Source organism: Trichosurus vulpecula, chromosome 1 (assembly GCF_011100635.1).
Source record: "Trichosurus vulpecula isolate mTriVul1 chromosome 1, mTriVul1.pri, whole genome shotgun sequence".
Taxonomy (NCBI): domain Eukaryota; kingdom Metazoa; phylum Chordata; class Mammalia; order Diprotodontia; family Phalangeridae; genus Trichosurus; species Trichosurus vulpecula.
In genome coordinates, this window is record NC_050573.1 from 69576950 (window position 1) to 69595233 (window position 18284).

Below are 18284 nucleotides of genomic sequence, written 5' to 3' on the forward strand. Positions count from 1 at the left end.
TGATGGGACCACAACCAAGAATATTAGTTCCAATTCTCTTTAAAAGATATAACTTGAAAATGCAGCTTTTCTGAGTCCAAGTCTAGACCTTTTCCACTATACTGGGCTGCCTCCTTAAACAGGGAAGTATGAGATGTCACTTTGTTCCCAGGGAGCATCATGTTTCTGGAATCTAACATGCCAATTACTGACCCCCTCATGCTAACTTGACAGGCTATCAACTGGTTGGGAGAAAGCTGAGGTTCCTGGCGTTTTCATTAAACCACATAATTCTTTAACAGTTCACGGGTACAAGCAACATTAAAAAGGAAGGAAAAACAGTTGAAATGTGGACATTTCAGTATGGGTATTACATTGAGCCTCTATCAAAGCTTAAACCAAGTAAATTGTATTTTAAATGAGACTAGGGACAGACACTTGCCAAACTCTATCCATCCATTTGTGACTTAAAGGAAACCACATCTGATCATGTAAAGTGCCATTTATTTATGATGAAAATATCGAGTTAAAAAAAATTTGCACCAACAAAATGTTTGATACACTTTCTCCTTCCCCTTCAAAACCAAGCACAAAAAAAATAGCAACTGGGGGGTGAGGTGGAACCAACCCCAAGACAATATAGTTTTAGGACTGGAGTTCCCGACCTAATTTTTAAATTAAAATCCTCACAATTAGTTGTGAGTTTAAGAATTCCCAGGTGTATCTAGACCCATACAACCCTAGACGCTAGTAGTCATTTCAATCACACAATTGCACAGATTCATTCATATTTTAGAAAAACCTCTCCCCACCCCATGTCTGTACAAGATATTCAATCTCTAAGCCCAGAAATGTCTAAAGTCAAGAATCCTCAAGTTAGAGGGGTTAACAATTCACTTTCCTCCTCCAAGCTAACCAGTTTTAACATCCAATTCCTGGTTTAAAATGTCCATCAGATTTGAGTGACTGGAGTGGGATTTCCCCAGGCACTTAGAGAGAGCTTCGTCACTGTCCTTTGGGCCTGGGAAGGCAGAAGCTCTAGAGGGGCAAAGGTAACCTCATCGAAGATGGGAAAGAAACTGGAATGACTTCGGATCTGTGGGAGAGACAGTAGGTTTTCCAGCTTCTACGAAGACTGAGTTAGCACTGAAGTCTTCCTAAAATTCTTGGGCAAAGTTAAATGTTTTCTGGGCCAGACTCATTGGAAACTAAATACACAAAATAAAAGCACAATCCATTATAATTTTCTTAAAAAAAAAAACCCACACACACCAGCATATATGAATCACAAAATCAGCAGCATGATGGGGATGAGAAGGCAAAAAAAAAGGGTACCCCTTTGTTATCACACTTTGCCAACCTGTTAATGGACAGTCCACGCCTCTTCTTGGACCTGACAGCCATGTGTCAGTAGCAATTAGTCCCCACTGAAAGCCCCTCCCTTTCTGACAGATCTAACAGAATGAGGAGTTGCAGATTAAAGGACAATAGAGTTGGGGGATTCTTTTCTTGAGGGGATGGGGGCAGGAATAATAACTCACATTTCTATAGTGCTTTAAGCTTTACAAAGCACTTTCCCCACAACAACCCTGTGAGGTAGGTAGTGCAAGCATTATTATCCCCATTTTACAGATGAGGAAACTGAGGCACCAAAGGGAAGGGGGTAGAAGAGGAATAATCATTCTGCTGCCATGAAACACACACCACACCGAACGCTCCAACTCTCTGGTGTCCAGTCAGTCTCCCTGCTCCCCTCCTCCTCCCCCAGCGCTCCAGTGACAACTCACAGGCCTGCCTGGCCAAGTCAGTACTTCAGGTTTTAAATCAGCCCCAAAGTGACTGAAAAGTCGAATCTCAAGACCTGAGGCTGCCCTCCCCCCACCCCAGAATGAAGTTTCCTCCAGTAGACGGCATGGCAGGGGGAGGTTCAGCCACTTCCACTGCTCTAAGCATGAGGACCTAGCCAACAGCACAGGGTCAGATCCAGATGTTTGCATTTGATCCCCAATTCATCCAGAGCCTATGCAATGCACAATCTCACTTTCCTCCCACAGACCTGCATAGGATTTAGTATAACTTCAGTTCACAATGGTAAGCCTGAATTTAGACCCATCAAGTCTGTTCCATTTGGGGCAGGCAATTGGGGTTAAGTGACTTGCCCAGGGTCACACTACCAGTTAAGTGTCCAGGATGACATTTGAACTCTAGACCCCCTGACTCCATAGTGCTACCTAGCTGCCCCTTGGCCATCTTTCCACTTCTGATGGGAAGCCCGGAAAGGCCAGTATTCAGGCCCCAGGCTCAGCTAGCTCTTAACCCTAATTCCTGACCCTTCTGTTGGGGAGAGAGAAAAGCTCAATGCCCTTAAAAGAAGACATGGCTAAGAAACTCAAGCATGTGTTAATAATGCATAGACCAGTCCTACAGACATCAGGCCTCCCCTCTGAGGGATGCTCCTAAGGGAGCCTGGTTACCTACACAACAGTGGCTTGAGAACTCGGGAGAGGTTTGTTTTTAAAACCTGCAACACTGTATATGCTTGAGTCTCTGAAGGACAAAAATCAGAGAAAGTGTTCTAGTTACTTGTCAAAATCAGATTACGAATACAAGTAGCCTCTCCTTTGTGTCCTGGGAAGAGGAGAAGAGAACTTGGGAATGTGTCGGGCGGGGTATATCAAGCTGGTTTTCCAAGGAGAACCCAAAAAGCATGTAGGCAAAGTCAGCGTGCTTAGTGATCTGAAGCCTGACATCACTTGCAGAGTTTACCCTCTGGGATCAGGGGTCACATAGAAGGACTAGCAAAGCACTGAGCACTAACCCGGGGCGGGGGGTGGGTGGAATTGTAGAATCACAGGATTGTAAGAGACCTCAGGTGTTATCTGGTCCAACACATAATTTGAAAAGAATCCCCTCCACAACACAGGACAGAGAGCTGTGCAGCCTTTGGTCAAAGATCTTCAGGGATGAGCAGCTCATTACTTCCCGAGGCAGTCCATTCCACTTTTGGACAGCTCTGTAACAAAGTTTTTTCTTACATCACATTTAAATGTTTGCGGTGGTGGTTGCTGTTTTGCAAAATTCACCCATTTCGAGCTCCCTGTTTTTCCACTGGGATCCCCGCCCCCCCCCCGCCCCCCCCCCCCCCCCAGTCTTTCTTTTTCAGTTCCAAAGTTCCTTTAACTGATCGGCACACAGCAAGATTTCCAGCCACTGGTGGGGAGGGGGGGATTCTTGGGAATATTATTCACTTCCCTTTCTTCACACAAATGCTGATGACCTGGGTCATGACAAGTACCATTCTTTTAAAGCTACTTGCATGCAACTGGTACACAGGCAGAGTAACATTGGCTTATGCTAGGAATAAATGAAGGGAACGAACATCTCAGACCTCAAGGAAGAATCAGAGCCCAGAAAACACCCCTACAATCCACCGATTCCTATCAACTATCAGCCAAACAAGCCGCCTCAGTGGTGACTTGGCACTAAAGAAGTGGGTCTACCACCTAGGGAAGGATGGTGGCATCTCTGTTTGTTCAATAATCTGCCTTGCACTGCATCAGGGAGGCCAGGCATCATATTTCTGACACTCTAAGTATGACTTTTAAAGTGTTAACTATGGGCAGTTAAACCAGTCTTGCCCGGGTAAAGAAGGGCATGCTGGGTCCCAAGTTACAGCAGATCTAAATTCCATCTGGCTGAGTGTGAATGATTTGAGGTCCTTGTATGTGTACTGTGCAAAAGAAGCAGGGTCAGGGTAGGCTGGCAAAGGTCAAGGAGCCAAGACCTTCTCCTAAACACCTGCTAAAAATTTGGATGCATTTTTATTTACTGTAGAGGTTGGGTTTTTATAAATCACACTGACACTTCCTCTCTGGAAAGTTAAATATAAACTCATCCAAAGGGAGAACAAGTCAAAACTTCTTTCCCTAAAGGAACAGAGGTGGGGTGAAGCAGCCCTCTAACATCAAGCTGCTTAAGTGAGTGGCAATCTTCTGGAAAGAACGTTGTACCAGGCCCTGAATAAGAAGAGAAAGAGGATCTGGTGGGAAAGCAGGGAATAGGGTTCTGCTGTTTCTCTAACTCAAATAATTTTCATTGATTCTGACACCTTCTAACATGATCAAAACCACCTCAGGGTAGTACAGAAACATGAGGCTAGGTGACCCCTGAAAACCAACAAGCAATGTCCTTTCTTTGGCCTGTTCAACAAGCTAACACCTAGGTTTTGCAATGTCACTTGTTCCTTTTCAAAAAAGCAAAATCGATCTCTGAATTCCCCCCTTCCTCATCCTTCAGCCTGGCTCTACCACAGTCTGTAGACTACTTCTAGGGCTGGGTTCTGAAAGCCCCTCAGTCTGGGGATTAAAAGGAAAGACAAACACCCAATGGTGGAGGACAAGCATCATGTACACAGTTTGGTTCCCCTGTCTCTTTTTTTCCTTTTCAAAAAACCCTAAGTGAACAACAGGAGCACCACAATTCCCAAATATCAGAGAAGGAGCTGCACTGGACTGGAGTACGCGTGCAGGAGAATTAACAAAATAAAGCAAGCTGGTTTTGGCTTGTTCATAAGGGGCGAAAGACATTTCCTGCGATGGTGTTGTCCAGGTCAGGGTCCGTGTGGGGAAGGGAGATGGAGGATGGAAGGGGGAGGTGAGGCAAGGAGTAGGGAGGGAGGGAGGAACTGGGGAGGAGATTGTCTTTAGCCCAAAGGGCAGGAAACAGTGATGGACAAGGAGACAGACGATGGACACAGGACAGCCTGCTTCACCATCAAATGGCAGTGCGTGTGGGAGTGCTGGGCTGGTTTAACCTCAGAGTTTTACATAACCAGCCTGCAAAATCCACTTCTTCCACTTCTGACCGTTTGATAAAAGTGTGATTCTGAAAGAACAAATGAAAGACATTAATAAATCTAACAAGGCTTTGGCCCAAAGGGGTCAAACTAAGACTGTCTGTCTCTTTCTTTCTTTGTCAGACTGATTATCATCAGTATAAGGAATTCCTATAGTGGAAACGCCCTCACCTGACACAGATTAAAAATTCATTGGTCAATTAAGTCTTAAGAAAATTAACTAGGGCACTGAGGGTCTCCTCTAAGCCCCCATCTTGATTACCATCGACGATGAGAAGTCTAAAGAGGAAAAAAATCATAAAACTGCAAAAAAACACCAAACTACACTTTTCCTTTCATTTCATAGATAGAAACACTAAGGACCAATGACTTGCTCAAAATGTCTACAGCTAAATTTAGTGGGACTAATACCTGCGTCCCTTGACTCAGATGGTGTTTTTTCTATTACATCATACTCCAAAAGGGGCAGGATTTAGCAAAGAACAGAAATGAAAAGAAGCTGATTCAGTGGGGCAGATGGGGGACCCCTCGTGCTTATGACATAAACAGCATGAAGACTAGCTTCCCAGGCTGATAGGAATATGTGAGCTAAACATGTGGGATCAGATTAGCAAGTACCTTCATACTACAGTGGTTCTATCGAGGGAAGACAGTTACCAAGAACATAAGCACCAAGGTTAATCAAAGGGACAGGCCTTCAGAGAATGCCAATGCCTGGGCAAGCTGACTCTACTAACTGGACCTCAGCTGACTCCTCTGTAGGGGAAGACAAAAAGGAAAAGGAAGGCAAAGAACATATTTACCTCCCTGAGCATGCCTGTAGAAACTTGACTGTATAAAATGCTTAAGGGGAGAAACTAAGGTAAGGTGAAAAGATGAGTGGCTTCGAGTCTGAAAACTCAGGCTCAGGGCCCTTCCTAGCTGTAAGATCTTGAGTCACATCTCAGAGGGCAATACATACTAGAAGAGGTATCACCTCGATAATTCCAGCCTCAACCTGAAGGTCTCCAGTGACAGGGAAACCAACAACCCCTGAGGTGCATCGACTTTTGGACGGCTATAGTTTTTTAAATTGTCCTTAACACTGGGTCTGAGTCTGCCTCTTCATAACTCCCGCCTACTGTTGACTGGATCAGCAGATTCTTTGGAAGTTCGTTTGTCATGACCTGTTCTTGAACAGCCCCAGTTGGCTCTTAATGAGAACTGCTTCCCTTTAGAAATGCTCACAAACTATGTCCATTCAAAAATAATTTAGAAATTTTGCCAGTAATCGAAATCGTATCACTGATCAATAGTTTGATTGCTTCAGGTCTAAAGAACACAGATACAGTTAATTCCTCAACTAATCCAGGAGTCATCCTTCAATATGAGGATACTCTCAAAGCCAGGCCTTGGTTTTAGACTCAAATCCTAAGGAATTAGCCTGAATTATGCCTGGTTTGGAGATTAGAAAAAGAGTGAAGAGTCTGACTGGGCCTTCTGCTTCTACGCAATAAAGCCCTGACTTCTCTGGGATCTCTTCTGCTCAGAGAAAGAAAACACCCCAGGATGGTGGTAAGCAACCTAATAGCGAGACTCTATACACATTAAGAACTCCAATCCTAAAGCCCTGAAAGTTGCCATTCCTCCTCCCCAACCTGAATCAGATACCTACCATCAGCATCTTCAGATCTGCCCTCTCAGCTGGGTTTTTAATTAAGCTGGTATTTAATGAAAAAGAGAAATAGAGAGAAAGAAGGAAAAAAAGACCAGTCAGTTATTCTTTCCAAACCTACTTTCACTTAGCTGTGTTATCCTAGAATTTAGTGTATCAGGAAACCTGACCTCGAAGAACAAAACCTGTTCTGCAGCAGCCTTGCAGAGCTGCTGTTTGGGTGAGGGGCCCCAGCATGTTACTAGGGTTTGGAGGGCAGGACCCCCTGAAGGCAGGGAAGGGCCAGGGTCTGAAAACAGGAAGTGATCCCGGAAGGGGGGAGAGGGAGGAGAGTAGGGAGGGAAATTCCCACCCTGTGTCCTGACAGGAACTTTAGTTAACAACTTCAGCTACATTTTTAATGATAACTCTCTTCTCAAAATTGGGTATCACAGTTACAAAATGAAAGCTTTACTCTAAAAGCAGAACTGACTACAGACTCCAAATGGCTGCTCAAAGAAAGGACAAAACAATGGTAAATAACTTGCCTAATTGTAAAAATTTTATACTCAAAGTTGCTTAGCTGAAAATAACCAGATTAATTTGTCTTTACCCACCTTTTCTGAATAAAAGAGCAAATGAAACTGGCTGAAATTCAAAATACAAGATTTCTGGCAAATAGCTACTGACCCAGTTGCTCAGATCAAGTAATGATTTTTGCTGTTAAACTATGTAGAGTTCTCAAAGGGAGGACAGACTTATAAGACTCTGAATTATTTGCAGGGCTGCATTAAAACATAAGGTCAACCCTTTCTTCTGGCCGAACTGTCAATCATTACGACCGCTCCTTGAGCCCCAATGGCATTTTCCCACAAGGAAACCACCCCCAAAAATGACTATAGTAAAGTCAACAATTTTAAGCTGGACAAAGAAACTCTAGTTATTCTCTAAGATTGAAAGAGGCTCAAGAATCTTGTTGTCTAAGAAACCTTCTCAGAAGGGTCCTCTTTAGAACATATTGGATTATAGGTCTTTTGGGGTAAGTTCAATTACCATCTAGATCTCTTAGACTTCACTAACTTTTTGAAAAGTAGGAAAACCAGCTATTTCTAAGGTGCAGATGATGGCTCTGGACTAAAAGCATGAACTCTCTAGGCCTTCAATCAAGTGTTTCCCAAAAGGACAATTGGCCAGCAGGTTTAGAGCTGTCTGGAACTAAGAGAGCCATCTCAGGATCAAGAAGCAACTGACCTCTCTGGGTCGATGGTAAGGAGTGTGGGCAGGTCTCAGGGGACAGACAGGATGGCAACTAGCCCTAACAAGGAAACCATGCTGATGAAATGGATTTGTGGAACTTACCATTTATTTACAAACTCCTGGAAATCTTGTGTGAAAATACCATTCGGCAACTTAGGTGGAGGCTAGGGAAGAAAATAGATCAGTTTGCATCAGTCACAGTAAAACTTCAGCAATATTTTGGAAAAAGACAGACAAGTGGCACTAAGGTACACAGGATGTAAACCAGATCACACCTCAACTTGCATCTTCACGTATTTTCCTTTGGTTCCCACCCTTGAGCCATTTACTATGAGGAAAGAGGCCATCATCCTTCCTTCGTGGTTGAGGTAACTGCTCTCCCCTTGCAACAGCCTTCCAAAGGGAGGGTTGTACCACTGAACATGTAATACACGCCAGTCTCTTCCTTTAGGGAAAAGTTTAGTAATACCAATATTTGCACACTGCTTTATAATTTTCTGATTGTTTTAAAAGGGCCACCAACCATGTCACTAGAGCTTTACAGGATTTCTCTCCTTGGATTATTATTTAAGTCTTTTGATCAGAGGAATGCCATATGCCTAGATGGAAATAAGGGCCAGTACATTCTAACAACTGGGAGCTCCCAGAAGGCCTGGCTAGGTGTATAAAGTGTTGGGTTAAAAGTGGCACAAGTAAAAGCTGCAATGGTACAAGGTCAAGCTTTGGTGTGGGAAGCAAATGGAGAAGGCAGCATTATTTTATACTTCAACTATTCTCATTGACCTACATTCTCTCTGATCCCCAAGTCCTGGGGAGGGGGCATTGCTCCCAGAACTGTGGTGGTAGCAGTGGACCTGAGGGGGTGCACTCTTGGCTCTGGTGCCACTGCCAGAGGCAGGAAAAGGTGTGTCATGGCAGCCCCACCCTACTCTGTTGTCATCTGCTCCCTGCTTCTCACTTTGTGTAACCAACCTGAAGCCAAGCCCAGTGCTAGAGACCAGCACTGTTACTGTCTCTTCTTGCCCTAGGCCCTAAGTAGCTACAGGAGAAATACCTAAGGATACAAGCGTCCTACATGTATCATTCTCATGAAATCAAAGCAAAGATCTACCCAAGACAAAAGATAAAAGGAAGTATTCTACTGGTCCAAGAACAGAAGAGGGGGTCTATCTATTCTTAGCTCTCTCAATGATTTGCTGAAGGCGAATCACTTCACTTTCAGGCCCTTTTTCCCTGAGGACCATCCTTCTAGGGAAGAAGCAATTATTAAGAAGTTCATGTACTCTGGACTCCAAGACATTCAGATAAGCTGCTACCTTGGAATGATCTATAAAGGAGGTTGGGTTCCTAAGATTCAGTTGGATTGGAACCTTCCAGTTCTAAATTCTATGATCTAAATTCAGATAGCGCATCATTTCTAGAAATGTGACCCAAAAAACAAACTACTAGCAAAATTCTTAACTTAGGCTTATAAATACGCACTCCTCTAAAAAGCTTCATACCAGTTGAGTAGTAAAGAATACATGATTATTTCCTGTCTCAATAAAACTACATTAAAATGTAGGTTAGTTCACTGTTTATTCAGGCAATAGACTAGACACCTTAGCAAGACATATTTGGTTCAGACGAAAGAAGGAAATTTCAGTGAGCATACAAACCTCGTTAACGATGTAGTCCAATAGCTCAAAGATGGCCATGGCAGGCCTACTGTCCATCCCATGACCTGCAGAGGAGATAAATAGCTGCTTGTGAGATGGGCAGAGAGAAGCAAAAGAGTGAAGCTCTGTAAACAGAGAGAAGGTTATAGTTGTTCACGCCCAATTTTGGTACCAAGGACAGGCCTGTGCAAAAGACATAACAAGCTTCACCCTCCACCCACTGTTAACTCAAATTAATCTAAAGAGGAAAAGACCTTCTGGTTCTTTAGCTGCTTCTGACACTGCTGCAGTTTCACTCTGGTCCAGACTCTTCATTTTACAGGTGAAGAAAGTGAAGTCCAGAGAAGAGAAGGGACTTGCCCAAGGTTACACAGCAGAGCTGAGACTCAAATCTAGGTCTCTAAATTTAGTGCTCTTTCTACTTCAACACTCTGTGTATTTGTATAAATGTGCACGCATGTCACACACACACACACACACACACACACACACACACACACACACACACACACAGTGTCCTATTGACTGCAGACCAAGAAAAATCTTGTGCTGTGGTCACAAGCCCTTTCCTTGTAGCACACTGGGAAGGGGTGCTGACTGCAAGTGGGACAACAAACTGCTCAGTGGTCAAGGCAATCAACCCTTAGTGTTACCAAAATCCAGCCGGGTTCACCTTAAGTTGCCATTCTCAACAATACCAACAAAACCAACACTCCACAGGGAGAACAGCTTTTGCTTTTCTCACTCCTGGTCTGAACTGGTCAGAGAAGCTCAGGTAGCTAGAGAGTCTGAGGGTCATTGGCTTGTAGTGAGATGTAAGTGGGGAGCCAGGGGGTGGGGGAGGATGAATACATGGCAGACGCGGTGCCTTTGAGCAAAGCTGGGATGGTTAACATGGACAAAATCCATTTGGAATTGGGGCCAGGGAGAAATGACTGAGGAAGAAGCAAATGTTAAACAGGAGGGGAAAAAACTGTTGGGAACATAAAGCCCAAAATGGATTAACAATATCTTGAGTTTCCTGAGGAAGACTGACATTGACACTCAGAAAAATCTAGACTTGAAGCCCATCCCTTTAGGCGATCAAACCCAGACATGAAAACTATACTTTCTACCCATGTCCTTGGGCTATGTTCTAATCCTCTTTATTCCAGAGAGTAGCTCACATTTCCATAGTGTTTTAAAGTTGAAAATGGGTTTTAGAAACATTTTCTCACTCCACTCTCACAAATCTGAGACAGACAAGACAATTATCATTAAGTATTTTACAGATGACCGTACAGGGACTGTGGGGCTTTTTGTAATTCTTTATGTTCTGAGGGTCTGGCACATAAGAGTTTAAGAACTGCTTGATGAATGACTGAAATTCAACGTGGGCCCAAATAAATGAAGTCACACAGCTAAAAGGTGTCAGAGAAAGGATATAAACCCAAGTCAATGTCTCGTTTGGTGTATTTTCCACTGGCTCTTTTCCTACAGCTTCTGTCTCACTAACTATCCTTACCACTTTACTTCTACTTCCAAAAGACCCTGTGGTTCAAATAAAGGCATAACAATGAATCAGTGAAGATGATTTCCCAAGTCTCACAAGAAAATCAGTCTCATCTTCTATGTACTGGCTGTGCAGCCCCTGAACAAGTCTGCCTTTTTCATCACCTCAGTGTTTTCTTTTGGGGGGGGGGCAGGGCAATTGGGGTTAAGAAACTTGCCCAAGGTCACACAGCTAGTAAATGTTGTCAAGTGTCTAAGGCCGCATTTGAACTCAGGTCTTCCTGACTCCAGGGCCGGTGCTCTACTTACTGGGCCACCTAGCTGCCCCCACCTCAGTGTTTTCATGCATAAAGTGGGCCTAAGGCTATTTGCTCTTACAGGATCATTGTGAGGAAAGTGTCCAGTAAATCTTAAGATGCTACAGAAACATGAGTACCTACACCTTATGAACTGCTAACCATTTTCCTAGGTAGCTTTGGTTTTGGGGGCTATTTAAAAATGGCTTGGCTAAAAGGACAGCTTTCTGGTCCCTCCAGCAAGGGTAACTAAATTGGTGCCAAAAGATACAGTCAAAGTACAACTGGGTTGGGAATGATTTAGCTGTCTCTTAACTTCCCAAGAAATCTCATCTCAAGCTGAAAGTTCCTGCTGGGGCAAGCTCCCATTGCTTTTCCTAATGGGGGGTGGGGAGGGGGAGAAGAGTAGCTACCCAGAGTCCTGAAAGCTGATCTGGACCAAAGGAGTTGAGGGATGGGCCCAAACACTATGCAGAAACATAAAGGTGTCAATGCTACCACAGTGGCGTGGGGTCCAGGACACAAGACTTCTTCATTGAGTTTCAAACATCCACTTTCAACTACTACAAGACATCTCTCACCACATGTCCAAGCAGCACCTCAAACGAACCTTAACATCTAAACCATCTCCATGCTCTGACTTAAAAGTTGTGACTCTTCCCCTCCCTCTCATATTCAATCAATCAAATCCTGTCAATCAAATCCAATTCCACCTCTGTGCCAACCCTTCCTCCCAATGCCACTGCCTTAGTACAGATCCTATGTGTAGTAGGTTAGAGCACTGGGCTTGAAGTCAGGAAGGCCTGAGCTCAAACCCTGCTTAGAGATGCTTAGAGCTGCACGGCACTAGACAAATCATTTAACCTCTCTCTGCTACTCTAGAACGAGATGGTGGGACTCGATAGGTTCTCAGGTCCCTTTAAGCACTAAATCGATAATCCTATGCTGCGTTTCCCCATTTCTGCTCTCTTCCTGCTTTAATTCATTCTTCCAAGCAGTGCTCTACTGCTTAACAAATAAAATTCAAACTCCCCTTCGTGACTCTCAAGTCCCTCCACAAATTGGGACCAGTTGACCTAACCAAGCCATCCACTCCCTATGTTCTACACTGCAGTCAACCTAGTGCTCTGTGCTCTCCACACTCTACTTCTTAGACAGGATGAAGTGCTACTCATCTGGGAAAACCCATTTCACACCACTTCTTTCATGAAGCCTGCATTGACCCCCACCTCCCCAATCCCATGAATAAAGGCACTTCTTCAGTGGACCTGACAGACTATGTTTGTACCTTTGTGATGTACTGACATAAGGTGAATTGACGTTATCTCTTTGTGTGTCTTTTCCCTGCAATAGATACAAGGGCAAGGACCTACTAATTGACTCTTTTTACCCCCTCGGTGAGCAGTTTACTTTAATATCATAGTTACTGAATGCTGACTGCCTGAATGAGATATTCTCCAGATTTTCCACTACCCTTCCAAGGTTGAAGGCCCAGAGCATACCACTGATGGGGCGTCCTGGGGGTCGTGGCCGTGGTGAGATGCTGTGAGGTTCTCCCTCTGCCCCATCAACCATGGGCCGACCAAATATCACTTCCAGTTCCTTGGAGTCTGGTGGGGGAATCGGGTACCTTCCAATGGACAGCTCTACTAGGGACAGGCCCATGCTCCAGATATCTGACTGGACTGAGTAGTGGGTGCCTTGTAACCGCTCCGGCTGTTAGTTAAGAAAAAGACAAAATAGAGTGGGAAACCATGAGGTGGCAAGACAGGTTCTTTTTTTCTTGATGAAAGCTCCAGTATTTTATAACATTGTTCAATTCCTTTAATATCACATAAGCAGAAAAATTAGCATCAATCCTGTTCTGAACCACAACCCCATCTTCTAATATTAAAGACCAAAGTGAATGAAACAAAGCAATTCTTCTCCCATCACTCCTGAACCCCTTAATTTCCCCACTACCTGTGGGTTAATTAATTCTCAGGGGTGGAATTACTTTCAGGCACACTGGGATAGACAAATTTCAATTCCCTATCTATTAGAACCCCTCCCAAGGCTTAGAATCCTTTATACTCTTAGAGATGACAGATTCAAAGAACAGCAAGCTCCTTGCTTCTTCCCCCTCCAGAACTTATATACCCTGGAAAATTCACTATGTACAAAATGTAACAGGATAACACAGAAGTAAAGGTACCTGGGTACGTCAGCGGTAGAGTTCCTTACTTTTCCAGGTTCAACTCTGCCCTTTCCCCCTTAGGTACATGACACAAACCAAACTGTTCACTATTCCTGAAACACTTCTTGCCCTCTCCCCGCTCTGTGACTTTGCCTAAGCCTTTAACCACCACCCAAACCACCAAATGACATGCTACTCATCCTTCAAGAAGGACCCAGCTCAAATGCTGCCTTCTTCATGAGCCCTGATCCTTCTGAGGCAAAGGTGACTGTTCTGTCCCTGGTCCTCCCCTGATCCCAGTTCCAGCCAACTGGACCATCATGTTCCATTCTGCAGGACAGGTATTGTTGCATGTACAATATACTCCCATACAGGACTGTAATCTCCATGTGGACAGGGATTGTGTCTTATTCATCTGTGGATTTCCTAATGCCTAGTAGAGTGCTCTGAACACTAGATATTTAATAAATATTTGTTGGAATGAAACGAAAGAAGAATAATATTGAGGTAGGGCATAAGGAGGTTATGCTGCTTGTCTCTCGTATAGACTTCTCATAGAGTAGATCTAGTAGCCTGACCATCTTTGAACATTTTACCAAAGTGGCTCTATGTTAAGTAGTAAGGAGGAAGATTATTAAAATTAGCATAAAATCCACTTGTAAAGGCCTGGATCACCAAACTAGTTCACCCAAGTGTCACTGAAGCAAAGACAGAGGAATCAACTATCACAATTGCCAGTCTCGATTTGATCTTTATAAACAGGAGACTAAAAAGTTGGATGAAAATATTTCTAAGAGGAGCAAGAAATTCAGAATTATAGTGAAAAAGAACAAAAACTCAAAGAAAAGGAATTACAAGAAAGCTGAAGGAAACATAATCAATATGTTTTGTACAAAAGTATTCAATAAAAAAGAAGGTAGAAAAAATTAAATTAGGAAGATTCCTATTAAGGCTAAATGAATCCCTAATCCTCTCTGGCAAAGCTACTTCACTGCTCCCTCACTGTCTAGAGTAAATTCCTTTGCTTAGCATTCAAGTTTGGCTCAACCTAGGCTCCAGACAAGCCAGACTGCTCACTGTCACCAATATACAACTTGCACTTTTTTTCTTCCACACTTTTGCTCGCAATGTCTTCTCCTTGCCCTGATTAACTTCCTGGTGTTATGTAAACATGAGCTATGATTATTAAGCCCAACTCAAATGCCATTTCCTCCATGAACTCATCCCTAATCTTCCATCAGTAACAACTTTCTCTCTTGGACCTTTTTGTTTATATTTCCTCACTACATTTATGTTTCATAGTTAATCTGTGTTTGTGTCTAATTTCTCTAAATCTATAGCCCTATGTCCTCCTATTTCGTAATAAACCGTAAGCACCATGAGGTCATGGACTATAGCATCTCTAAATCTTTTAGCTTTTCTAGGAATGAGTACTGTGTTTAATATGACTATGTGCTGAAAGCATCAATCAAAAGACACTTACAGACATGTAGGATCGGGTTCCTACAAAGGAATTTGCCATAGAGTCGATGAGTTGCCCACTCACTCCAAAGTCACAGAGCTTGATCTCTCCCCGAGTGTTGACCAAAATGTTAGAAGGTTTCACATCTAAAAGTGAATCAAGACAAAGATATTATATTAGCAACAGCATTTGACAGCAGCTGCCAAGTGGAACCTAAGGATAAGTTCCAGAGAGGGCTACTTCATTTCCTTCTTACCTCTGTGCATAATCTGGTGTTTCTCTCTTAGATAAGCCAAACCCCGAAGAACCTATGAAACACAGAGGGAAGGGCAGACTTAAGAAGAGCAGAGGATTTCCTCTCAACTGGTATATCCAAACTATGTGCTCACTTTGTGCAACTCTAGTGCTCTTAGGCCTGGTAAATTAGATCACTGCCCTTTTTGTTTTGAGGAGTGGGAAAGGGAGAGGTACAGACCTGTGATTTCCTCAGTGTACAGCAGCCCTCCATTATGCAAAAAGGCAACTCATCTGCAATTTACAATCTTAAAAGAACTCTCTGGGGCATTCTTGAACCCAAATCTTCCCAACTCCCAAACCAGACTTCTTTCTACTCTGTCACATGTCTTTACTGACCCCATCACAAGAGTCAGAGCTGGAAGAGCCCTTCAAGATTACCTGGGGCAGCCCCTCATTTTACAGATGAGGAGTACCCTCCATGAGGTAACAGAACCAATTGTAAGCAGCAGAGACAGGATCTAAAGTCAGGTCTTCTGACTCTAACCCTCTTGCTCTTTCCACCATGTTACCTGCCTCTCTCCACTCTGGCGCAGGAGGCACCAGAGATGAACACATAGGCCTCTTGGCCTGCGGAAGCTAGGACATTCTCCACTGGGGAGGACTCTGCCCAGGCCCAACATGCCAGCATTCTTCTCCAGGTGGACTCTAGGATGGAGTGGCCCTGTTAAGGAACTCTCTTCAGCCAGGACCCACTATAACAATATCTTTCACCCAGGTGATACAGTGCAGGAGACCTGATGAGGTCAAAATGGCAGGTCTATAGGGGCCAGGCAGCCCTGGAAATTGCTAGCTTGGGTCAAATGTCGGAGCCAAGACCACCCGCAATAATGGCAAAGTAAGATCATCCATGCAGGGAAAGCCGGATGGCATGACTGTCTTGTCCCTGGGATTATGTCTGCTTTTTGTGCTCTGTTCAATTCTGCACCCTCCCTCTTACCTCCCCCACCCCCCTCCCAGGCACTTTGCCCAAATTCTCCCCACACAATACATAATATTGGTTGAGAGATGGAATGACTAAAAGTTACCTTTAAGGTGTGCTCTACAGATGGAGCCTGGTGAACCAACAATTTCCTAATTAGAAAATGCCATTAGCCCACCATGTAAGTGTACTAGTTTCAAGCTCTTTGAAGAGAGTCACTGTGTCACAGTTCTCTATTTTTCCCAAAGTGCACAGAGAAGGTAGTTAGTAAATACTTGAATTTGAAGGATCATTATAAAAGCAGCCAAGAATCCTCATTACTCCCTTTATTATTCAATCAAGATGCAAAAAGTGATATTACTGAAAAGTACTATCTACTGGGTCAGCTTTAATATTATGCTTAGCAAAATGACAGTATTCAGAAAATGAGAGAGGGTACAACATGCTACTGAGTTCTGAAAGGATTAATAGGTTTTGTGGAATCTTTCCCCCTAATCACTAGATTAGTCTAACAAGGACCACGTATTCTAAAATCCTGTAAGGAAGGGAATAAAGCCTGAGCTGTCTTTCATCCCTGTTGCATCCTATAAAAGGCTTTTCTGGTAAGGGGGGTGGGGAGAAGAGACATTTTGTAGAAAAGGAGCAAGAAGCCTCTGAGTTTGAAATGTGCCAAGCCACCAGGATGCCTTTTCTTCTGTGGCTTGCCTGTAGGATTTCCCAGTGACCAAGCACTCCTGTTCCACCAACCAATGTCACCACATAAACACTTCCCTGTCACACACATACATATCCTTCCCCGATATCACTGCCTCCTGTTCTATCAATTGCAGTGTCAAGTGAGGAACAAGGTGGCTTCTTACCACAAAAAGTTCAAGGACTCCTTGCTATGGTAGAGGACAGCAGCAATGGTTTCCTACAGGTACCATCTAGTGTTTTAAACAACAAATCAGAAAGCTAGTAGGGACTTTAAAAGCAATCTACCTGAATACCTGTTTTACAGATGTGGACACTGAGGGTGGATTTAGAGGTTCAAGACCTAGTCACTGAGAGAGCAAGAGAGAGAATCCAGATCTCCAGGTACCAAATCCAATGCTTTTACTCATCCATCACACAAATATATATACAAAAGATTCAAGCTGCCTTTCAATTTTTGCCAGATGGAAAGAATGAAATCGAGAATAGGTATTCAATGCAAATCATTATTTAAGAGTGAATGCTACTAATGGAGAGGAACATAAACATGAGGTTCAAACACCTAACAACCCCTCCAAGAATCACGAGTTCCTAAAACCTAAAATGTCAGATCCCATTTGCAAAAACCCAGAAAAAGAAAACACTTACCGCAATGCTAACTTTCCCCAAGATTTCTTCAGGGATTCTCTTGGCCTCTTTCAATACTTGATCCAGAGAGCCTCCATCCTAAATCCCAGAAAGAAAAGGGAAAAATCCCTGTCAAGACAGCCTCGAAGCAGCTACAGTGCTTTTCCTTTTGGCTTGGCAACACGGAACCTTCATTTCCCAAGGGAACACCCTAGTGGCAGGCATAGAAATGAAGCGTTTCCCCGGTTCACTGCAAGGTGTTATTCCACTTCCTCTACAGGAAATCTGAACAGCTCAGGGCCAAACACACTGGCAAACCGAAGGGCCCCTTTAGTCTGTCTCCCTTGCAAGATCTCTATGTACACAAATGTGTTTGCACCATGAAAAGAGAAGAAACCAATGCCAGAAGAGAAGCCTCGTTCTTCCCTGGGTCTGGGTGTCACTTATTTTTTAGTTCCTATTCCTCTAGTGCTTTAGTACCTGGCAGGGAATTCTGCTCATTTGGAGAGCACTGACACTGTAGCCAGATCAACCACAAGATGTTAAGACAGACAAGTGGTGCCACAAAAAAAACCTGGCCTCTGTCCTATGTGGGCAATGTGGAAAAGTAGCTGCTGACTGCCAGGCTTGGAATGAGAGCGAGAGGAAGGCCAACAGCCCCTCTCCCAAACCTTTAGGGAAAATTGGTAGGAGGAATACATTTAGCTCCAACAGTCTTCTGTATACAACAATACAACAGCAGCAGTGACAGTAACATCCTCACTGCTCCTTGCCACCGACAAGGTATTTTACCCATGTTACCCCATCAGATCTTTGATAGGCAGGGAATGCAAGTGTCATTATCATCATTTTACTGAAGATAAAGTGAGGCTAGACAAACTGAATGACTTGCCCAGAATAAATTAAAATTCAATTCAACAGATGTATATTAAGTGTTACAA

The 18284-nt window shown here is 43.6% G+C and overlaps 1 protein-coding gene across 1 annotated transcript in view; it reads right to left on the reverse strand.

The window, feature by feature from the left end:
- Nucleotides 1–466: 466 nt before the first annotated feature.
- MAP2K2 (mitogen-activated protein kinase kinase 2) overlaps nt 467–18284 on the reverse strand; it is a 34220-nt gene continuing 16402 nt past the window's right edge. The window contains exons 4-11 of the mRNA XM_036759049.1: nt 17365–17442; nt 15064–15115; nt 14829–14953; nt 12672–12885; nt 9383–9447; nt 7827–7888; nt 6489–6534; nt 467–4863 (exon numbers count right to left, since the gene is read on the reverse strand). Of these exons, the coding sequence (XP_036614944.1) occupies nt 4753–4863; nt 6489–6534; nt 7827–7888; nt 9383–9447; nt 12672–12885; nt 14829–14953; nt 15064–15115; nt 17365–17442 (753 nt within the window). The 3' untranslated portion in view covers nt 467–4752. The remainder of the gene's footprint in view (nt 4864–6488; nt 6535–7826; nt 7889–9382; nt 9448–12671; nt 12886–14828; nt 14954–15063; nt 15116–17364; nt 17443–18284) is intronic.